Source organism: Chelonoidis abingdonii, chromosome 25, assembly GCF_003597395.2.
Source record: "Chelonoidis abingdonii isolate Lonesome George chromosome 25, CheloAbing_2.0, whole genome shotgun sequence".
NCBI classification, from domain to species: domain Eukaryota; kingdom Metazoa; phylum Chordata; order Testudines; family Testudinidae; genus Chelonoidis; species Chelonoidis abingdonii.
In genome coordinates, this window is record NC_133793.1 from 7,500,453 (window position 1) to 7,522,965 (window position 22,513).

At 47.1% G+C, this 22,513-nt stretch overlaps 1 protein-coding gene across 16 annotated transcripts in view; it reads left to right on the forward strand.

The window, feature by feature from the left end:
- MACF1 (microtubule actin crosslinking factor 1) overlaps positions 1 to 22,513 on the forward strand; it is a 250,864-nt gene that overhangs the window by 141,346 nt on the left and 87,005 nt on the right. For 9 of the 16 annotated variants that reach the window (XM_032789628.2, XM_075060891.1, XM_032789629.2 and 6 more), the window contains 16 exons: positions 478 to 5,850; positions 6,317 to 6,466; positions 7,167 to 7,382; positions 7,503 to 7,652; positions 8,865 to 9,098; positions 10,598 to 10,747; positions 10,839 to 11,072; positions 11,723 to 11,950; positions 12,814 to 13,332; positions 13,958 to 14,134; positions 14,340 to 14,463; positions 15,218 to 15,426; positions 15,943 to 16,260; positions 16,987 to 17,153; positions 20,192 to 20,348; positions 21,444 to 21,561. In XM_032789628.2, coding sequence (XP_032645519.1) covers positions 478 to 5,850; positions 6,317 to 6,466; positions 7,167 to 7,382; positions 7,503 to 7,652; positions 8,865 to 9,098; positions 10,598 to 10,747; positions 10,839 to 11,072; positions 11,723 to 11,950; positions 12,814 to 13,332; positions 13,958 to 14,134; positions 14,340 to 14,463; positions 15,218 to 15,426; positions 15,943 to 16,260; positions 16,987 to 17,153; positions 20,192 to 20,348; positions 21,444 to 21,561 — 8,524 coding nt within the window. The remainder of the gene's footprint in view (positions 1 to 477; positions 5,851 to 6,316; positions 6,467 to 7,166; positions 7,383 to 7,502; positions 7,653 to 8,864; positions 9,099 to 10,597; positions 10,748 to 10,838; positions 11,073 to 11,722; positions 11,951 to 12,813; positions 13,333 to 13,957; positions 14,135 to 14,339; positions 14,464 to 15,217; positions 15,427 to 15,942; positions 16,261 to 16,986; positions 17,154 to 20,191; positions 20,349 to 21,443; positions 21,562 to 22,513) is intronic. The other 7 variants (XM_075060896.1, XM_075060898.1, XM_075060901.1 and 4 more) reach the window with 2 other exon arrangements.

Below are 22,513 nucleotides of genomic sequence, written 5' to 3' on the forward strand. Positions count from 1 at the left end.
AGTGGGAGATTTCTGAATCACTGGGGGTGCTTTTTCTTTTGTCCTTTTGCCTCGTAGGGAGCACAAAATGGGGTTCATATTGTCCGTCCCCTTTTGCATTGAAATGTTGAAAGGCTAAAGTGCATGTCTGTCTAAATAGATGTCTCTCTTTGTTGGTCGTTCAGTGGGACATTAGAAATCTGGGGTTTTGCTGCTTGCCGCTTTGCTGCGTTATTGTAATGATGAGTGTCAGAAATGTCTCAGTGCTGCCACCTGGGAGACTGGAAGAGCTCTAAAACAACATTCAGGTTAGAAAATATAGAGCTGTTTACATGAGCGTCTCGCTCAGATGCACTCGGAGTTGCATGTCATACCTGTTGGGCCCTGGAAACTGAGACATCCCTGGACTTGATGTGCTGTAGTTACTCGAAATGATGGTTTGCTTTTAGCAGCCTCTGTGATTCTGATTTGATTTTTATTTTCTCTCTCCATTTTTAGGGATGTGACACAGTTGCGGGAGTGATAGACTTGGGCACAATGGAAATATTCCCTATTTTGGGTGCCATGCAGAAAGGTCTCATAGACCAGGACACAGGCCTTGTACTGCTGGAGGCTCAAGTTATCCTGTCTGGCCTAGTCGTTCCTGAGACCAACGAGAAGCTCTCTTTGGCGGAAGGCCTGGCAAGAAACATCCTGGATTCCAGGACTTTCCAGGTGTTGCAGGAGCTGCAGGATACCCTTCTTCTGATACGTCAAATGAGCTTTGAAGGAAAACGGTTTCTACCTACTGTTTCAGCAACAGAAGAGGGAAAGATCAGTGAGGAAGTTGGACTGAAGATTTTAGAAGTTCACCTTGTTACAGGGGGTTTTAGAGACCCTTCAAGTCAGGGCTGCATCAGCTTGGAAAAGGCTGTTCAAGAGGGCCTCATAACTACTCAGCTTCACTCAAAACTGGCATCTCGCCTGAGATCTTGCAGGAATTTGATTGACCCCAACACAGCCAAGAAAATCAGCCTGACCGAGCTAATGCAAGGATGTATCATTCACCAAGAAACTGGCCTGAGGTTGCTTCCTGTCAAGCAGCTGGCAGGTGGGATGGTGAGCCTGAAATCAGGGAGGAAAGTGAGCATCTTCCGTGCTGTCCAGGAGGGGCTAATAGATAGGCAAGTCACCGTGCGGCTATTGGAAGCCCAGCTTTTTGCTGGTGGGATTGTGGACCCCAGAACGGGGCACAGACTGACTGTGGACGAGGCAGTGAGACATAATTTGATTGACCAGGATATGGCGTGTGCACTCTTGATCCGACAACTTCAGACAGGTGGCATTATAGATACTGTCACGGGAGAGAGACTGACATTAGATGAAGCAGTAAAGAGAGATTTAGTAGCCTCGAGGATTGCGCTGGTGATCCTGGAATCCCTTTGGTCCTTTATGGGGCTGTTGTGGCCTGAATCAGGCGAGATCCTCCCAGTTGCAGATGCCTTAGAGCAAGGCATTCTGTCTGCTGAATTGGCTCATAAGATTCTTAGTAACAGGCAGCTCATCAAGGCTCTCTTCATACCAGAAACCACAGAGGTCTTGACCTGGAAGAAAGCAGTAGATCATGGCATCTTGGGGAAAGATGTTGCCAAGAAGCTAAAATCTACCTTCATAACTGATGTGATGCCCAGTATGAAGCTGGCAGGCTCTGCAGCCAGAAGCAAACTGAGCATGGGCTCTGCAGGAAGGAGTCATGAAGACCAAAGTCACCCTCTCCTAAGGAGTGATGATGATAGGCTGATATTCCATTTGATGACCCACAGCTATATCAACATCCACAATGGCCACAAGCTGCTCCTAGTAGATGGGGAGTTAAATGATCTCACTAAAGCCGTTATACAAGCTCAAGAAAATGGATCAAGTACTCACCTGTTGGACATTAACAAGGATGGTTACAAAGGTCTGGAAGTTCTTGAGGAGATAGAAGACTGGGAGAGTGCAAGTACTAAAAGGGAGCCCTGTAATGATTTGGCTTTGAAGCAACTTGAGTTTCAGTTTACCTCTTTGGAAGAAGAGAAAGAAGTGCCAGAAAATACTTCTCAAGATGACAAAAATCCAGTGATACAAATTGGAAGTTTTCCATCAAAGTATAAAGAAAAAACTCTGAATCTGAAGGAACAGGAAGAAATTTCTGCAAAGCGAGCTTCCATTCTGAGTGAAATTGATGCTGAATCTGCAAGAGAACAAAGGCTGACTGTAACCAGGAATGGAAATCAAATAGAATTGTCTAGGCAAGAATCTGTTAATGACCCCCTTAGAATCAGCTTTGAGCTAAAACCCAGAGAAGCAAAGGAAATGCTGATGGAGATGGGGATAGATTTCAGTGCTGCTAAACTTTTAATAGACGAAGTCAAAGATAGAGCACCTGAAATGGTAAGAGATGGTGTGAGAAAAGAAACCTACATATCTGTGGATGAATCAGAGAATACAGAGAAACCACAAATCATGCAAGAGAAAACTCCGAGAAGGGTGGAATCTGAAGTAGAGAGAGAAGCTGTTACGGATAAGAATTCGTTGAATAAGGAAAAAGCTAAGAACAGATCAGTGAAAACAGAGGAAATTGTGCCTCTTAAAACTGGAGACGAGGAGCAAATGGAAGAAAGAGAAACAGAAAAAACTGAAAGCGCAAGAGTATTGGAAGTAGAAGAAAGGGATGTGGAAGATTTATCAGTTGATTTCAGTATTAGTGAAACTTCTATGCTACCCAAACATTCCATGGAACTGGGAGAAGACTATACTTTAACAATGCTGGGGGCACAACTCCAGGGTGGGGGTATATACCATGAGAAGACGGGCAAGGATCTTCTTCTGAATGAAGCCATAGCTTGTGGTGTAGTGTCCAGCCACACAGCTGTTAAACTGATGGAGAAAATGAAAATGTTCACTGGCTTCTTTGACTCTCACACATGCGAATCGTTAACCACCGAAGAAGTCATTAGTGAAGGTCTGATGGATGAGAAACTTCTGCACAAGGTACTCACATCTGATAAAGCTATAAGTGGTGTTCTCGACCCACGTAGTAATACTGTCTACTCTGTCAAGGATGCGGCTGAGGTTGGCCTACTGGATGAGGAAACAGCATTGAGAATTTTAGAAGGACAAGTAGTTACTGGAGGAATTGTTGACTTGAAACGAGGCAAAAAAATATCAGTCACTTTGGCTTCAAATCTTGGCTTGGTCGAGCCCTCTAGTCAAGAGGAACTGATAAAGTTAGAGAAAGCTTCTAAAGGAAAAGATGCTGAAGATGAAACTAGACAGAAGCTCATTGGATTACAGGCTGAAACAAGTGGAATTACGGATCCTAAAACCAAAGAACCTTTAACTATTGTCCAGTCAGTTGAAAAAGGGCTTCTCAGTAAGGGGAAAGCCCTTCAACTCTTGACCAAACAGATAGCAGACGGAGGAATTATTCACCACCTGTCTGGAATGAGACTTTCAGTAAATAATGCAGTGAAACATGGATTGATTAATCAAGATTTGTGCAAAGAACTCATAAAGTCTGAAAGTGTGTGTCTGCACCAGTATGTTGATCCAGAAAGAAAGGAACTTGTATCCTTACCCAAGGCAGTGTCATTAGGGCTAATTAACTTGGACTTTCACGGTGAAGTCCAAGAAATACAGGCCTTGAGTGGAAGCATTATTGACCCTGTTTCTGGCCAGAGGCTGGCTTTGTCTAAGGCTGTAAAGGAAGGATTGTTATCTGAGACAGTTGTGGAAAAGGCAGTGTTGTCTTCTGAAATGAAACACGGAATTGTAGATCCTGAGAGCTGTATGATCATTCCCTATTCAGAATTTATAAAGAAATGTAAAATTGACATTGAATCTGGACAAAGGTATCTGGAGCTCATTCCCTTCCGAGCAGTCAAGGACAAGGTGACAGGGGATGCTCTGACGTGTGCTCAGGCTGTGAAGCTGAGGGAGGTAGACTTGTTGCCCACCTTGAGAGTACTGCACGCTCAAGCAGACACTGGTGGCATAGTGGATGGTGCCACGGGCAAAAGACTGTCTCTGATGTCTGCTTTGGAACAGGAAATGGTGGATGAAGAAATGGTGAGCATCATTGTATCGAACCAGATGATGGCTGGAGGGATTGTTGACGCTAATAGTGGGGAGAGAGTGACTTTAAAGGAAGCTGTTGAAAGAGGGTTAGTCAGCCAAAAATTAGCTGTGGCCATGCAGGAAGGCATTTGGACACTCAATGACAAATCTGATCCTGAAGAGCGGAGAGAATATAAACGCCACTCCCAGCAGCTACTGCAAAATGCAGCACCCAAAGAGGAAAGCTTGGCCATGGATAGTCCTGCCACGGAGATGACTGATGATGATGAACACAAAGCTAGATGCGAAGCAATGGGCTACAGTGCAGCAGGAGATGTTGCAGACGCTGATTCTGACCGATTCCATAAGACAATGAGTGTAATGAAAGAAGAGGTGCTGAAATCACTTCCTCCTGAAACTTCAGAGGATGGTGTAGTGGGTCAACTCTTGGGAGAGGCTGTATTGTCCCTCGAACCTCCCTTAGTATTAGGCACAATACCTGTATCTCCAGATGCAGCATTTAAGACCCAGAAAAAAGAGATCAGGCAAAGCAGATCACAGGAATCCTGGAAAGAGGAATTGAGGAAGAGAGTAGAAGTAGCTGAGGAGACAGAAGAGGAAAGAGAGAGACTGGAGGTAGGGAGAGATCAATCATTTGCTGGTGAAATGATGCATCAGAGTGTTGGGGACAAAGAAGGACTAGAAGGAGCCTTTTTCAGTGAAGATGGGCTTCTGGGAAAGACAGAAGCTACAGCTATGGCTTCTGAAGTAGGTCAGAGAAGCTTCGATGAGAGAACGGAAGGGTCAAAAGCAGTAGAGGCAGCATCAAAAGAATCAGTTTCTGTGGATCAAAGAGAGGAAGGAATAGTCTCCATAAATGCTAAGGAATCCTTCAAGCTCCCAGTTGGTGATAAGCATATTGAAGACAAATCTGTAGATGAAATAACAGTGATGCATACTGAAACTACACCACAGAGACCAGAGGCAAACATTACTGAGATCAGAAGTCTTGGTGCTCCAGAAATGTTGAGTGAGGCTGATCTAAAACCCATGGGAAAGAAGAAAACTGAGATAAAGAATGCAAAGCAGATCAGTATCCCAGGAGAAACCACTAAACTAAGGAAATCTTCCAAGGAAAAACAGTCTCTTCCTATCCCAGATTCCAAAGAAACTTTGATGAGAGAGCTCAAGGAGGAGTTGATCTCAAGAATTCAGGAATCAGTGTGTGAAACAGCTGGTAGGTTGCTGAGTGGTCTAGCTGAACAAAAGCAAACACAGATTAGCGAGAAACAGGTTCCTGAAAGAGAAAAGGAAGCAATGGCATTGGGCCTGAAAGAGAATATCAGAGATGATCAGAAATTCAGCATTGCCCCAAAGAGAGAGGCACTCCAAGAGACAATCGGAGAGGAGGTCAGAAATGGCGAGGCCACCTCTGTAACAGATAAATCAGAGGAAAAGATACCCCAAGCAATCACCAAAGAGGAAACCAGAGATCTGGTATCCCCCACAGTATGTATCACAGAGAAAAAGCCACCAGAGTTAATTACCAGAGAGGAATCCACAAGTGATCTAGAATCCTCTGTAATCCCTGAACTAGAGAAACAGACTCTGAAAGAAACAACCATAGAGTTCACCATGTATGAAGCAGGGTCCTCTACAACCTTCAGATCAGAAGGAAAGACACCCCAGGAAATAACCAGAGAGGACAGCATCGATGATGAAGAATCACGCTTAACTATGGCAGACAGGGAGAGATGGCAAAAACCTTCCAGAGAATCTGCAAAACCAACCAAGGTAAATGGTGGTTGTTTTTTTTAATTTCTGGGTATTTATATATATTTGAGATAAATGAGCATGATTTTGGACAAAGTTGACAGCAAGAAGGATAAATGTAGTGAATGTTGGGGACCTACTGGGAGTTACTGCCCCAGAACATAGTAACTGGAATTGACTTATCAAATGAAACTGTGATGTATTGGGGGAAACATTTGAATCTCAGTTATATTTTATGAGAACATTATTTATAAATGACAGATCCATAAGCCCATTGTTTAGCAGTTTCATGATAACACTGCAGATTTGTTGCTATTTTTAAGTTTTGTTTTATTTCTCTGTTGTAAATCTTGTAGATAAGATTGGCAAGTGAGCAGTCCCTAATGTGGAAAATTGCTGAGAGAGAATGCTAAGATTCCTTTAAAATGCCTTATTCTGATTTACTTTGCTCTCAAAATCTGAAGTATGTTTTCTTTTGACTCTACAGGCTGTGTTCAGCAAACAGGTGTGTCTGGAACATGATGAGAAGTTGGTGTCTTATCTGTCCATGCTCCGAGATATTGAGATGAAAATTAAACAGGTTCAACCTGTGGAGCTGAATTTAGAAGCACTGCAAGACCTGCTGCATCAGGCTGAGGTTAGGGGGGCCACTGTACTAAAATTAGCCCAGCAGCAATGCTCTGCTCTCCGGGTTAGTTCATTTAGGGTGGTTTATGCACAGGGTCACTGGGCTTTAGCAGCTGCTCACTGTTTCTTGTGAGCACAATGAGGAACTTTAGTCTGGGATCTAAAAGATATTGAAATGCAAACACAGGGTGTCTGTCTCTCCAACTTTATTTCTGGCTCAGGTCTTTGTCCGTGCTTAGACAAGACATTCATTTAATTCACAGTTAGGTTTGCTGTCTGGAATGAATTGTGGTAACCTGGCCAGATGAGAATAGTTGGTAGAATTGGTGGATGGTAATGAATCATTATAGCAGATACGCATATTGTTTGAATCCAGTTTCTTCCAGCCTTTGTGTTACTGTGGCTATGTCTCCACCACAAAGAAAAAACCCACGGCATGGAGTCCCAAAGCCTGGGTCAGTTGACTCAGGCAATGTAGACATTCGGGCTAGGACTGGAGCTGGGCTCCGAGACCCTCACTCCAGCCTGAGCCCAAATGTCTACACTGCTATTTTTAGTCCCCGCAGCATGAGTCAGTTGACCCAGAGTCTGAGATTCAGTGGCTTGAGTAATTTGTCTTTTTTTTCCCAGTGTAGGCGTACCCTGTGAATGCTGGCAGTGAGAGTATGAAATCACTGTGTCTTGGACTTAATGACACTGTCTTGCCTCAGGTCCTGGATGTGGAACTGAAGAATCTGTCCTCTCCAGTGAATCAGGAGCTGGAATCTGTCAAGTGGATTGTGGCCAACCAGCCCCAAGAAGTCCCTGAACAATTGCTGAAAGCCTTGGAGAAAGATGCCAAGAATCTTCAGAAGTCTTTTAGCTCAGTGAGTGATGCCTTGGAGGCCTGGCTGCTAAACCTGCGCAGTGCTGCAGAAACTGAAAAGGTACAACTCACAAACAGACTTTTGTCCTCCCTATGCTGCTTCAGCCCTATACTGAGGGATCTCTGCATTCATTCCTTCCTTAGTTTCCTGGTTTTAATTAGTGTACTTTTTTGTTTTAAGGCTAAAGTCTTAACACGGCATAAAAGGCTTGAGGGCAAACTGGAAGAGCTGCAGAATTGGGTCTGCGATACCACATTATCTCTGGACAGCAGTGATTACCACAATGCAACTGACGGGAACAGCTTGAATCTCTGCCTCCAACACTATAAGGTAGTCATAGCAACACCCCTAATCCTGACAGATAAAATTGTGGCTTCCTCCAGGGAAGGAAGGTGGTGCTTTTAATTCAGCCTTTCTCGATTCTTTGTGGCTTTCCCTTTGTCGATTATTGTGGAAGGAGAAGCTGATATTCTAGCTGTTTTTTTAGTCCTTGTGCTCTTGGGAGCATGAGTATTAATGCCACGCTGGGGTGAAAAGAGCCAAGGTTTTTTTTCCCCGTTTTATCTCAGCAACAAATAAAACGTTTTATTGCTGCTCAGCCCTTCAAAGACCATAGGGAAATAAATACAAAAATAAGTAGTGGTCTACTCCAGAGTGCGACCTGGAGCCATTACAGAGCACCACAGTCTCTTGGGAGTGGGGCTCGGACTGGGCAGTGGAGGCTGTCCTCGCGACTCACAGAGCTCTGCTTTTGAGACCCCAGCAGTGTGGGGCAGGGGAAGGGGGTTGGAAGAAGAGGTAGCTCCAGGAGAGGTTTTTGCTGCTCCAACATAATCTGCAGAACGAGGAAGCTGGAGAAGCGTGATTGACATATAGACTGAACAGTCGCTTCTGAATCTGGGTACATCTCCAGCGCTGGACCGCACACACTGAGAGAAACTGGGTCTGCGACTAGGCTGCCAAGGATAGGATGTTGTTTTTTTTTCAAAACCGTTGGGAGATCTGGTATAAAGAGAAAGGAAGAGACATGGGAAAACAGTGCTTTCCACACACTGTGTTACTCCTGTGCTGTTGTATGTGCTTTTATTAAGGCTTCTCTGCACAAACACTTACCTGGTGGCAAACTGGGGTGTACATCTCCCTCGCACTAGCCTGCCACGCACTAAGTGTCTGTGTGGACCCTCCTGCCGCCTGCTAAAAATTGTCTGCGCTTTGATCTAAGCTGCTTTGGAACAGGAGTAGGTTAAAGCACACTACAGAACATCTAGGGCTTGGCAGGAGGCTTCACATGGACACTACGTGCAGCAGGGTAGTTTTACACCCCAGCATGCCGCGAACAAAGTGTTCATATAGACAAGCTCTTAGTGTCTACTTGGGTGCCTGAAATATCTTGTTCTCTTCATGGAGATCTGGCTGGAATCTCTCTGCTTCTGAGCTGTAGGATTCACTTTGCCCATGGATCTTGTCCAAAGCCAGCAGTGTAGGAAAGTGCACACAAACAAGAGGCACTTCACTGATGAGCTTTTTCTCTCTTCTGTTCAGGAGTTGAAACTGCCCCTTGCTCACACCAAATCTGAGCTCGACGCAACTGCTTTCGACATTCAGTTCTTTATTTCTGAGCACGCCCAGGACTTGACCCCCCAACAGAGCAGGCAGCTGCTGAGACTGCTCAATGAACTGCAGAAGTCTTTCCGGGACCTTTCTGAGCGTGTGGCAGCTCAGGTGGAGGTCCTGCAGGTCTGTCTCCGGCAAGTGGAGCAGACTGATGAGGTGAAAGTCATGAGGCCTGTTGTGTTTTGTTAACTGAGATGTTTTCAACCTTAAGAACATGCAGTGAAACACTTGCTGTTCTGGGTTCCGATATTGGGTGCGTGCCTTTGTAATGATTCGTGGCACAGCAGGAGTTTCTTCAAAAGTCTCCATTGCTCCTTTCTATTCCCCTGCCCTTCCCATCTTTCAAAGGAGTGAGTTTCTGCCTTCCCTCTGGAGGGCACAGGTCAATCCCTTTGGCTTTCAGCTCTGGAAACCTGCCTGAGTCTAGCTGAGATCACAAATGCATGGGTTTAGTGGACTCAACCTAGCTCCTATAAGGTCCACATCAGAAAATAACTGCACAAACTGGCAGCTTTCAACCCAAATGATAACCAGCATTGCTGGTTTCTCATTTTCCTTGCACAGTTAATGGTCTGTAGACACGAGAACAGCCCTTTGAATAATATGTAAATATCGCGGCACACAGCAGCCACCCACACAAGCACCTGGTTCTCTGCTGTATTCCTGCAGCCCACATAACCGCATGGACCTTTTCATTCAAGACACTATTAATACTGTAATGTTTTTATTAACAGTTGCTCTCAATAACACTCTGCCTATGCCATCTCTTTGTGTGTATTAACCAGTTTGCTTTGCTTTTTCAGATTCAGTGTGCACCCATCCTAACCCAGGAAGATCTCGCTTTGCAGCTGAAGAGCTCTTAAGAGCGCTCTTTTGAATTGCTTCTTTTTATCTTAAAGAGTGAAAGAAATGACCACAGCATTTTGCACAAGTTTGTATGTTTAGTTGCTACAGCATCAGAAGAAACTTTTTTTTTCCCCTGCTGGCAAAGAGAAGTTTTTTGTGAGGACTGTCAGGGTCACACATCATGCTCAATTGCTCAAACAGGCGCTTCTGTATTGTGCACTAGTGGCAAAACTTAGGAAATGGATCAGTGACAGAAACACTTTGTCTCCCCTAGGCTCTCACACCAACCCCAGTGTCAAAAATAAACCTGACTTGGGTCAGTCAATGCTCCAAAGCTGCAGCACTGCATGATGCCATCTTGTTACGCATGGCCAGCCTTTCTAGAGATGGCATTATGCAGCTTGCTGGTATATTTTAAATTTCTGGAGGTTGAGAGAAAGGAAAAAGCCCGAGCAACTTTTGGTTAATTGTACCAAGGAGGGCTGTGTTTTGATTGTTGCCCCCTGTGGAATTGTTAAACACTTGTGGCATGGTCTCCCATCTATGAGGAGAGAAGAGAAGACAGCTTGAATTATAGAAAAATGTGTATTTAAAGAGATTCCCTTCCTTCAAATACTGTTGGGCTCTGATACACATTCATGCAGCCTGTCTGACTGGCTGAGAGCAGAGGGTGTCAAAAGGTATTTTCTGTGCTGCCTCCTATCCCATCAGGTGCTCAGACTGTAACTCTTCTGCGTTGCTTTTCAGAGACATGGTGACATTGGATGAATGATGTGCATTAAACTGCCTCCTCTCTTCTCTTCCCCTCAACACAGACTCTCCAGGAGCAGCAAACAATGCGCAGTCAGAAGCTGGAGGAGCTCTGCACCTGGCTGGGCCAGGTGGAGAACACGCTGACAGATCAGCAGAGAGCAACCAGTGAAGGGGACCTACCTATGCTGCAGCAGAGGCAAAGTGACGTTAAGGTCAGTGCTAGGATAGTTGTAGGGGGCAAAAGAGGTGCCAACTGCCCAGATAGCACAGAAAAGTTGTACGATTCTTCCATAATGCTCGTAGGACCTGCAGAGGAACATTCAGAACCGGGCCGCCTCTTTCACGGGTGTCTTGAAAGCAACTGAAGAATTCTTAGATGAGAACAGAGCCAAGATGAACCCCGGGGAGCTGGCAGCCCTGCAAGAGAAACTCTGCCTCGCAAAGGAGCAGTTCCAGTCTCTGCAGGAGAGGACTGAAGTGGCCCAGAAAGAACTGGAGAATGCAGTGACTGCTGCAGTACAACAGGAGACAGAAAAGGTAACACATGAAGAACAAACGGAGGGGGGACTTTTAATAGGGGGGAAGCATGGCCTAGTGGTATGCCACTGAACTGGGAGTTGGGAAACCTGGGTTCTGTTCCTGGCTCTGCAACTGTTTTTGCTTGGTGACCTTGGGTAAGTCGTGTCACCACTCTGTGCCTCGGTTTCCCCATCTGTGAAGTGATGGTAGTGACTCCCCCATAAAGCACTTTGAGAGCTATGGATTAGAAGTGCTGGGTATTTATAGTACCGATACAATAATCATAGTAATGTAAAGCAGCGCAGGGCAGAGAAAAGGAGCCTTGCTCTGATGTCAGGTTGGTAATAAGCTTCCAGGGCAGCCTTTTGAAGTAAGTTGGTGCCTCTGAAAATCCAATAGTGTCTCAACCTCCCCAGATAAGCCACAGGGGTGTACCTCAAGGAACCACCCATGTGTGCACACACTGCTTGTACACTCACTCACGTGCTCGGTATCAGAAGCCCAGTTTGGGGCGTGTGTTGGCTGAGTAAGACTATGGACTATGTGTTGTGCTGGGCTGAGAGTCACAAAATCAGTCAGATGCCAGGATTCTCCCTCGCCTGATACAGCAGCTTATACAAATACAAAAAGAGCAGCCCTCCTCATCCGGCGTATTTGTTGTTTTTCAGGTGAAAGCTGCCAAAGAACTGGAGGAGAACAGGAGTAAGATTGAGTCGCTTCTGAATTGGATGACATCACTAGAACAGACAGGGAGGCTCTCTGAGCACAGAGCTCGCCCAGTGGAACAAGCTGTGGGAGCGCTCGAGGGGAAGAGCGCCCAGGACATTCTCGATGGTCACTTAGTGGAAGTGGACAGAGTGGAAGAGAACCTCGATGGGCAGTATGAGAGGCTGAAGGTTAGAATGCCGCCATGTCTGGCCGATATTGCATAGATCTTAGTGCTGCCGAGCATGGTGACCCTGCCGTCCGGAAGTGGCGCTGAATGCATGGGTGTGTTCACGTTGCCACGCAGTTGTATACCAGTGTAACCGGCCATCATTGCTCAGGTGCTCTAGAAGGGGAGACCCTGGAACTTGTGGGATCCTCCTGGCGCAGCAAACGGGAGGACATGGAGATGTAAAAGTGGAGAGAGGCGTGTTTTTTGTCTGCCTCAGCTGTGAATTTATTAGTGGTGTGATCCGTAATACAGAGCACTTTACATTCAGGGTTGCAAGATGATGCTGGCAGGCTAACACACAGGGGAGGGGTTAGTTGTTTGCCAGCACAGTAAGAGGGATCTGTCAGTAGTTCTGGTGTGAAGGGCTTGTCTGCATGGGGAAGTTAGTGCACAGTGAGCTAGGAGTAGATGTAAAGTGCACTCCTGACTCCACACCCACTCCCCATGTGAACACTTCCTGCGCACTATGAATGTGCCCAGGCAGTTTAGCTTAGCACGCTTCCAAAGTGCATTAAGCTCATGTGCGCAAAGACAAGGTGGGCAAGTAATCTCTTTTATTGGACTGACATCTGTCGGGGAGAGAGACAAACCTGAGTCCAGTAAAAGGTATTACCTCACCCACCTTCTCTCTCCAGTATCCTGGGACTGACACAGCTACGGCATACAACAAAGTGCCCAGAGGCACTCTCTGTGTCCGCACTGGGAGTTAGTGTGGAGTTGCTAGTTCACACCAGCTTCTGAGGGCTTTTCCCCCAGGTAGATAAGACCTTAGAGACATTAGATTGGTCACAAGGCAGCATGTTCATTGTGTGTGTGTTTCAGGCACGCCATCAGGAGCTGCTCTCCCAACAGCAAGATGTCATTCTAGCTACACAGACAGCACAGGCCTTCCTGGACAAAAAGGGCCACAACCTTGCACCGGAGGAGAGGCAGAGGCTTCAAGGGAGGCTGGCAGAGCTGAAGGAGCAATACGTGGCCAACCTGTCACAGTCGGAGAGGCAGCTGAAGCAAGTGCAGGTGCTGCGGGATGAGCTGCAGAAATTTCTGCGGGATCACGGGGAGTTTGAGGCCTGGCTGGAGCAGGCAGAGCAGGAGCTGGAGCGGATGCACAAAGGGGACAGCGACCCTGAATCGCTGAGACCAATGCTTCTCCGGCAGGGAAGCTTCTCGGAAGATGTAATCTCCCACAAGGGGGATTTGCGGTTTGTTACCATGTCAGGACAGAAGGTGCTGGACGCAGAGAGAGCAGCCAAAGAAGGGCCTGAGCCATTAGCCACGGGAAACTTAGTCAAGAGCAAACTGGATGATGCAACAAAAAGATACACCGCTCTCCACTCAAAGGTACAGGAAATGCTTTCCAGCTCCGTAGGATAAAGATTTTTAGGGCGTTTCCTCTGTGAGGCACTGTAGAGATGGTGGGAGCTGGTACTGCAGGTAACTGGAAATTTACCTGTCAGGTATGCCCTGTTACCTTCTCTCTGACCGTTCTCCATCTTCCTACATCAGGAACACTTACACTGTTCTCAGACCTTAAAGGTGTGAGCTCAGAAGAGGGCAGGGACTGTGTTATATGGTTCTTACACCCATATGCTAAAATTGGATTCTCCCTTGGGGCTTGGCTCGATGGCAAGTTGGCGTGTGGCAGGCTGGGCGTGAATCTACGGCACACTAGCCTGCAGTCTGCTAACTTGCTGTAATGCACTGAAAGTTCTCTAGTGCACTTTGACATATTCCCCTTCGAAACTGGAATCTTTACTGCACGATAATAGCATCCACGTAGCGAGTTTGTGTATGGCAGGTGAACGCTCTGTACGTTCACACCCGTGCTCGCCATGCGCTAACCTGCGGTGTAGACAGGCCCTCGGTGAATTCTGCCCCACTTTCTTCAAATAAAGGGGGCATGGAAGAGCAGGCCATGGACCGTGATAGTTCATATCCTTGTCTTGGATTTTATTTCCCTGTGTAGTGTGCCACGCTTGGTTCCCATCTGAATGCCTTGCTGGATCGCTACCAACAATTCCAGGAAGTGGCAGAAACTCTCAGGTCGTGGCTGCAGGAGACTGAAGCAGCTGTAGCAAAAGTCCTCTCTGAGACAGTTTCCTCAGACCCAGCAGTTCTGCAGAAGCAGCTCACCAATGCCAAGGTAAGGGACCTTCAGACTGTCTTTCTCCAGGCTGAGAGTACGTCCCTCATGGGCCAGACATCTCACCCTAAAAATCCTGATTTTGATCTCCTGTCATAAGGGTTACATGGGGCCTGTTTAAATTAAGACCAGTTCACCAGTATGTCGCAGTCTCTTTGGTGTATATTATTGCTGACATTAGTTGTCTGGTCTTGTGTTGGAGCAGCATCTACAGGGAGATCTTGCTGAGCATCAGGTGCCCGTGGAGAAGCTGCAGAAAGCAGCACGTTCCCTGCTGGAGATAGAAGGAGAGCCAGCCCCCGATCACAGTCGCATTCAGGAAACCACAGGTACTGGGCAAAGCAGCTGTGTCCGTTAGCTTGTGCGAGTGTGAAGACAGGCCACAGTTAAAAAGGGACACACGTCCCCAAGTCAGATGAGCTCAGGAGAACACGGGATCAAAGCAGAGGAGCTACTGCAGTAATAGCAACTTGTCTACAATCCCTCAGTGCGCACGCACTTGTCAATAGGGCAGTTAACCATCTTCCCAGACACCACCTGAGGCTGCTTGTCTCCTTTGGAGGATCCCTACTTCTGCTTATGTTGAGAAAACAAGGGAGGTGGGACGTCTTGAGCAACAGGCAGCTTCTGCCTGAAGTAGTGAAAAGAGACCTGTTGTTTTTAATGTTGACCCCACTGAAATGGTCTTATCATAGTCTTCCTGGGTGACCATGGTTCTGTGTTTTCGTGTATGTTTCTGGTTAGCCTGCACCCACGTCTCTTAACTCTAGAGTGGGAGCAGATTACTCCACCCCTGCTACTGCAGGGTTCTTACACATTCCCGCGTAGCATCTGGTGTGGGCCACTGTCGCCGACAGGACACTGGAATAGATGGAGCTTGGGTCAGTTCCTGTGCTGCTGCTTTCTCTTTTGTTTCCCTAGTGAGGTTTTTCCTGTTCTCTCTAAAGAGTTTGGTAAGCTAACCTTCACAGCTCCAGCGCCTCTGAGTGATTCGGCTAGTTATTTGTGTTGGGGATAATCCCAGAGGTGACAGTCACTCGCCCCCTATTGGTCATTTATTTTATCCTGTGCTGAATTCCCCAGATTCCATCGTGAGCTGTTTTCAGAGCCTTTCTGGTCAGATGGCAGAGCGCTCGGATCTGCTGCAGAAGTCCATTGCCCAGTCCCAGAGCGTTCAAGAAGGACTGGAGAATCTTCTGCAGTCGATGGCTGAGATTGAGAAGAGCCTGGAAAGAGAGCAGCTGGCTTCCCTCTCGTCTCTTTCCATCCAGGAGTCACTCGCCACGAACACTGTGAGATGTTCACTTAATTGCCTTTCCTAAAGAGTCTGCATTTGGTAGATTGTTCCTCTGTGTCTTGCCAACCTCTGAATTGTGCAGACGTCCTAAAACATTCTGTACATTAATTGTATTGAATGCTCAAGTCAGTAAACCCATTTAAAAAGGGAGCATTAAATCCATCCTTTACCTGAATTCGCTGAACTAGGAAATAGAGCCACTGAAACTGCTTACCTGCCTCCTCAGCTAATGAGCAGCACTGAGAGATGTTAACATAGCCTGGAGAGGAAATCCCTGTCCAGAAGCAGTGGACGAGGATAGACTGACAGTTAAGCATGAGCAGAGGCAGGGAAAAGCCAAAGTCAGACACAGTGGGGAAGGCAGGCACAGGGAGGGACTGGGGGTGAAAATAATCCACATGAATGTTTCTGGTCATCTAGAAATGTCATTTGCTTTAAGAGTTCTAGTTCCAAAGGGCACCCCGGCCAACTTATGCCACTTTGCTTTTCTCGGGGTATGTTCTAACAACAGAAGTTGAAGCAGGACATCGCTAGGCAGAAGAGCAGCCTAGAAGCCACCCGAGAAATGGTGACTCGATTCATGGAAACAGCCGACAGTGCCACAGCCTCAGCCCTGCAGGGCAAGTTGGTCGAGGTGACAGAGCATTTCAACAAGCTGTGCCGGCAGCAGCAGGAGAAGGAGAACGTGCTGAAGGGCCTCCTCCCGAAGGTGGAGCAGTATGAGCACCTCTCCGAGAAGCTGCAGCAGTTCACGGAGAGCAGAGCTCGCATGCTGGCTTCTGGAAACCTGCCGGATCGTGACATCGCTCACTTCTCCCAGCAGATCCAGGTGAGAAGCGGGGTTTCTGTGCCTAAAAAAGGAAGGTGGCCCAGACTACGAGGCTTTTGTGAGGAACCCTTTGCAGGCAGAGCGGAGGGATTTGTGCAGAGTAAATAACCCCCTGCCTTCATCCTAGGCCATTGGGACCTGCACTTACAGTAGCTGTTTGCTCAGCCATTGGAGAAAGGGAAGGAGATGGGGGCTTTGCAGCTCATTGCTGTTTCACTGCCCTGTGTGAACAGTCTTGCAGCAGTGCTAGACTAGAAAGACAATTCTGTCCAGTCCAGCTGACTGGCAGCAGAGAACTAAAGCAGTGAACTCAGACCAGTTTGATGAGACCCAGTGCAAATATAGCAAGACCTCACTGGCTGAAAATCCCATCCATTAATACTGCAAAATGCCTGGGTGTCAGTGAGTGAAATTGCTACCCTAGGACAGTAGTTTAGGGAGCAGGGCTGGGTCCATTGCCCTGGATGGGACAAAATCTTAGTGGTTTTATGGAGACACCAGGTTTCCTGTTAGCTGGGAACAGTATCTGCCCTAGATTCTCCCCGTAGCCCTTCTACCAATTCTGATGTGTGGGAGTTTCAGAAGTTGGTCTGATTCAGGGATAATTCATCTTATTTCCCTGTAGAGGGCACTGCGTGCCTAGTCAGAATCAAGGGCTGTGTCTGTTCATTTCTCCTGTTTGAACAAACACAGGAGCTTCATCTCCGCTCTTGTTTTTCCTAGCAGGAGCTGAATTTAGAACTGAGACAGCACCAAGAGGACCTGGATACTTTAGAGGGTCTGACCACAGAGCTGAGCTCCTTTGGTTTCCCAGTAGGCTCCTGTCAGCACCAAGAGAAGGTTCACAGCCTAAAACAGGATTTTGTGCAACTGCAGAAGGCAGCAAAGGAGAGGTAAGACCTGAGATCACCTGTTCCAGTCCTTCAGGGGCTGCATTGTGGAGACAGCTCTTAAAAATTGGAGGATGTGCTTCTCACCGATGATGGAAGTTACTTAGCAATTGGGAGAGAGCCTGCTAAGGTTCGTTTTTGCTTTGGAGACCATGCGTTAACTTCTACCTCTGCTGTCCTCCTACACCACACAACTTAATGCCGTCATCTCTCACTGACATTTTAAAAAAGCACGGCCGGAGGCGTTGTGAAAATTTGTATGCTGCAAGAGCCTCTGCCTCGTGCTTTCTCAGCATGCAGGGACTGCCACGAATCAAACCCACTCCTGCTCCCCCCGAGGAGCAGATCACTGTATTGTGGCAAAGGCTCATTGGCCAGCGGAGGAGTGACAGATAATAGCTGCAGAAGGAGCCTCTTCGTTTTTTCTAGGGGGGTGTGTGTGTGTGAGACAGACAGACAATGCAGGGTCTGTCTAGAGAGACCAGGCAGCATTTAAAACAGGGTTAAGTTAAAGAGGGTTTGTGAGACCTCATTCACGATGGAGAGCAGCGAGAAGGGTGAAATAAACTGCTACACAATCTTATAAGCCTCACTTCCGTTTGGATGCTGCCTGACAGAATAGCAGAACGCCCAGGAACCTCAGCTATCTTCTGAAGTGTGAGGCTGTCTCCTGTCTTCAGGTTCCACCGTGAAGCCGCTGCCTGAGTAATTACCCAGGGTTCCAAGTGGGCCTGTACGGCCCATGCTGCCGTGACTTCACTGCTCTAGTACCCACATTGGTTAGCGCTTGCTCAGGTCTGTCTGTACGAGCTGCTATCGCGCCCCGTGATTGCCATGTAGACATACCCTAGGCCTGCTGAGCTTCCCTGCTTTCCCTGAATGCGAGCTGTTCTCGGAGGAGGGGGCAAGAAGTGATTGTTACAAGGTCAAGAGCGATATGAACGAGCTCCACTTTCCCGACCGTTCTACTTCCCCATGCCAGGAAGTCATGGGGTAGGCCACAGATTAATAGTGTCTCTCTCCTCAGCCTCCTCTCCCAGGTATGATCAGGTGGCATATTTGACCACAAGGATTATCTGCCCTTCCATTCATTAGCATGCAGCATGCCAATGGTGATGGCACAGCAGTGGAAGAGAACTATTAAAGGAAGCATGTGGTGGTTCTCCGGGTACCCAGGAATGAGGGTCACCTTCTTAGCCCCTGGCTGTAGTGAGAGGTAGACTTGGCCGCTGGCTGTTGGCTCCTTGTCTTTGCCTTGCAGCTGACCAACAGCTGCTCCTTGAGTCCCTTTGAACTATTCCCCTGCGACTCCCAGCCCTGACATCGGCTACTCGCAGTAATCCCAGAGTCTCTGCTCCCAAAGGAGCCAGGTACTGCATTGTGCAGGAGGTCAGACTAGATGATCATAAATGGTCCCTTCTGACCTTAAAGTCTGAGTCTATGAGTTTGCTAGTTTTACCTTAAACCACCGCTCCTGTATAACACACAGCACTCGTGAGCACTGCCGTTAAGAAAGAAGTCGGTTTAGTTAAGAAAGAATAGAGATTCAACCAGGAACAAGGGAGTATGGTGAAAACAAATGGTTACGATGCAAACAAAATCATAAAACCTGAACTAGGGCCTGTGCTTATTAATATTTCCTTTTCCTACCTAATAATAATAGTTCCCCCCGCCCCCAAAAAAAGTCAGTCTGTTGCAGAACTGGCTGGCTTCACAGAAACCACGATCCAAACTGTCATGAAAACATCCCTGCTCCACAAGATGTCTCCTGAGTGAATGGATGCAGAGGCCTCTCCCCACTCAGTGTTATACTGAAAGTCTGTTGTCTCTGTTCATAGATACCCTGCCTGTTCTTGTTCTACCTCCAAGTGGTTTCAATTGTTTGCACTTGTGTTCTTTGGTGTTGCATTGACTGATCTGTGATAGGGCAGAACGAGACAATTGAACCTTGCATGATATCACCAGCTAACCAAGGAGAGAGAGCAACTCCCTCCTGCATGAATAAACTGCCACCAGGTAGCTAATCCCTTATGACTCCCCTTAACTTTAAGACCCTAAGGGCATAAACGTCAGTATAGCTACCTCATTCCTTCAGTGTACGCACATCACACCATGATTATGAATGTTGATCAATTGCAAGCTTTCAGTGGAGACCTTACATGTTACCCAGTGTGCATAGATACCCTATGAACAATGTATTTGATGTAGTGAGTTTGTCAGGTCTGAGATGAGAGTTGTTTGCAGAGACCTGGGCACTCATTGCCAAGCTGCCTTTATGTCACAAAGCATTTGATTATTTGTAGCTGTTTTTTAGTATCTCTGTCCCTGAGCGTTGCTCTTTATTCTCTTATGGAGCGGTGGCTGCTGGTGGAAGTAGACAGGCAAACTCTTCCTCCTTTTTTCCAGTTGTTTTTACAAACATCCAGGCTCTTCTTTCCAGTGATGAGCCTGAACCTTTGTCCAAGTAGCTGATAGCAAGGAAGTGAATCCAACCACCCTGTGACTTGCCAGCTCGCTGCAGGCTGCTAGCCAGTGCTCTGCGCGGACAGTGGTTTTGGAACTGCTAACCTGGACTTTACCAAGAATATCAGAGGGGGAGCCGTGTTAGTCTGGATCTGTAAAAGCGGCAAAGAGTTCTGTGGCACCTTATAGACTAACAAACATATAGGAGCATGAGCTTTCATGGGTGAATACGTGACAGGCGTCTGACGAAGTGGGTATTCACCCACGAAAGCTCATGCTCCAATATGTTTTAGTCTATAAAGTGCCACAGAACTCTTTGCTGTTTTTACCAAGAATGTGAGTCTCTAGAGAACAAGATGACACTGAACTTGTGCACCAAGGTCATTGACTAAGCACGCTGTACCAGCAAGCAGAGATGCAGCGTAGCTATTGCCACATTTTTGGCTACTAGTGAGCGCTATTGCTAAGCAACAACAACAAAAAACAAGATCACAGAGACCCCGGTGTCCTCAATTCAGAGAATGGTAATTGCAAAGCGAAGCACGAGCTGCTAACTCTCTCCACCTTTTCACTCGTAGAGAAAAGGATGCATCATCTTGCCAGGAACAATTGGACGAGTTCCGAAAGTTGGTCAGAGCTATAAAGAAGTGGCTGAAAGAAAGCGAAGGGAATGTGCCATCTGCAGAGACCTCCCTGGGCACCCAGGAACTGGAGAAGCGCGTGCAGCAAATCAAGGTGGGCGGGGAAAGCTGAAACGCTCTGAGGAGTTGGTGTAGAAACCAAGGGAGCATGTAATGATTTGCAGGACGTGGTATACTGGGAGCTGTTTTATGCTTGTATTAATCCAGGTACGCCTGGGCTTCCATGTGCTTACATGCAGGGGTGCAGTGCTGTATGTCCGTGCAATGGTTTCTCATAAGTGAGCCTTTACTTGCTCTGAAAACGGCACCGCTGAAGGTCTGAAGCCCCTGTCTGCGTGGGACTGTCAAGAGACAGTGCTAGCAATCATACACATCATTGTTAGCTGTGGGCTCTCAAACTTTCAATGCATAGTGAAATCTGTGCAGACTTGTATTCATTTTTAAAAGCAATCCGACTGCTCCTCTGCTTTTCAGAGGAATTTGGGAGGGGGAACCCCCATGTGCTAGTCTATTTCAAATGCAGTGAAATTCCCTCTGCTGGATACCTGGGGTTGTGTCTGGTCACTTGAGCGCTCTCATTCTTCTCTGGGGTAAATGACATCTTAAATCAAGATGTGTCAAGGGGGGTGATTTAGAGAGAGTGCAACGTCCTGTTCACTCACCTGTAGCTGTCTTATCTCAGACAGAAATATAGCAGCTCTCCCAGCTACTGATTTATATAAGATCCACGTGACAAGTATAGCGTGCTGCATACCATAGAAGGCTGGGGGTATAGCTAGGAAGGAGGGTCCTCAGAATCTTAGTTTGAAGAAAGACCCACTAGTTCGGCAATGTTAATTTCCTGCTTGATGCTCTGTAAATGGTTCATTATAAAGAAACCTCCCTCTTTGACACGGTATAGAGATACTCTCTTAATCTGCTGTTTAACCATCATTCAGTTTATTATCTGGGAGTCAGTGAGCCACCCTGTGAATTAGACAGCTGAGCATGCTAAAACTGGATCCTACATGGCTATTAGAGGAGGACTCAGGGTGCCTAGACAACAGACACACAAACGTACACCCGGCGTTCTGAGCGGCAGAATGTGTTTGAGCATAAGCAGCGGTGAAGCTTTGTTTCAATCATAGGCCCTCTGGTGTGGGAAATATATAATATAGAATGCTGGTATCTGATCCTGGTTTTTTAATAGGTTCTCCTGGAGGAATGGACAGGAAAGGGGGCCCAGGTGGAGGAAATCAATCGCAAAGGGACTACATTAGAGAATTTGATTGTAGAAATCACAGCCTCTGATGCTCAGTCAAAGACAGGTGAGTTACAGCCGTGCCGCCCAGAGGACACCTGGAGTGTCCTTGGAGAAGGAGGAGTAGTGGAGCCCTGTCACTTTCTGCACTCCGTTTGCTTTTGTTGTTCTTTAGGTACTTTTGTTTAAACCATCTTCAAACAGAAAATGGCTTTAAACTTGTTACAAAACAAAAGTCAAGGAGCCAGCAATAGTCTGTGTAGCTTAACCTTGCTCCAAGGCATTTAGCGGCTGAGGGCTCAACCTCTGGAGAGACAGCAGAGAGTCCTGTGGCACCTTATAGACTAACAGATGTTTTGGATCATGAGCTTTCGTGGGTGAATACCCACTTCATCAGATGAAGAGAGAATCTCTGGAGAGATTATCTGTCTGTCTGTCTGATATGGAAATGACATAAATACCAAATGGCTCTTTTCCAACTTGTGAGACTGACTCCTGTCGAGGATGTGCTTTTAGCACTTCAGCGAACAGCCACCCAGGTGCGATCACAGCCCCTAAACTAAGCAGGGTCAGCCTGGTTAGCGTTTGGATGGGAAACCTCCAAGGAACGTCTAGGAGAAGGTTGCAGGCTGTAGGCCTGATGCTTCAGTAGGTGGCACTCTAAGGCTACATCTACCCTCCGAGCTAGGGGTGTGGTTCCCCTGCTCCTACAGTAGCTCTCATTGAGCTGCTTTGAGTATCAGTAGCAGGGCGGCTGCAGTAACACAGGGAGCGAGAGTGGAGGCCCAGCGTACTGAGTACATACCCACTGTTTCAGGCGGGTTTATGCTCTGCATGGCTCGACCGTTTGTCCACTGTCACTAGCCTGCTGCTGCAGCTATGCTGCTATTTATACTCGCGCTAGTTCGATAAGCCCCTCGCTCAGAGTGTAGACTAGCCCAAGAATCGGTACTGAATCAGTTCATCACCATGGTGCTAGGACAATGCTGGAGGATGCTCGTTTTCACATATGATGCTCA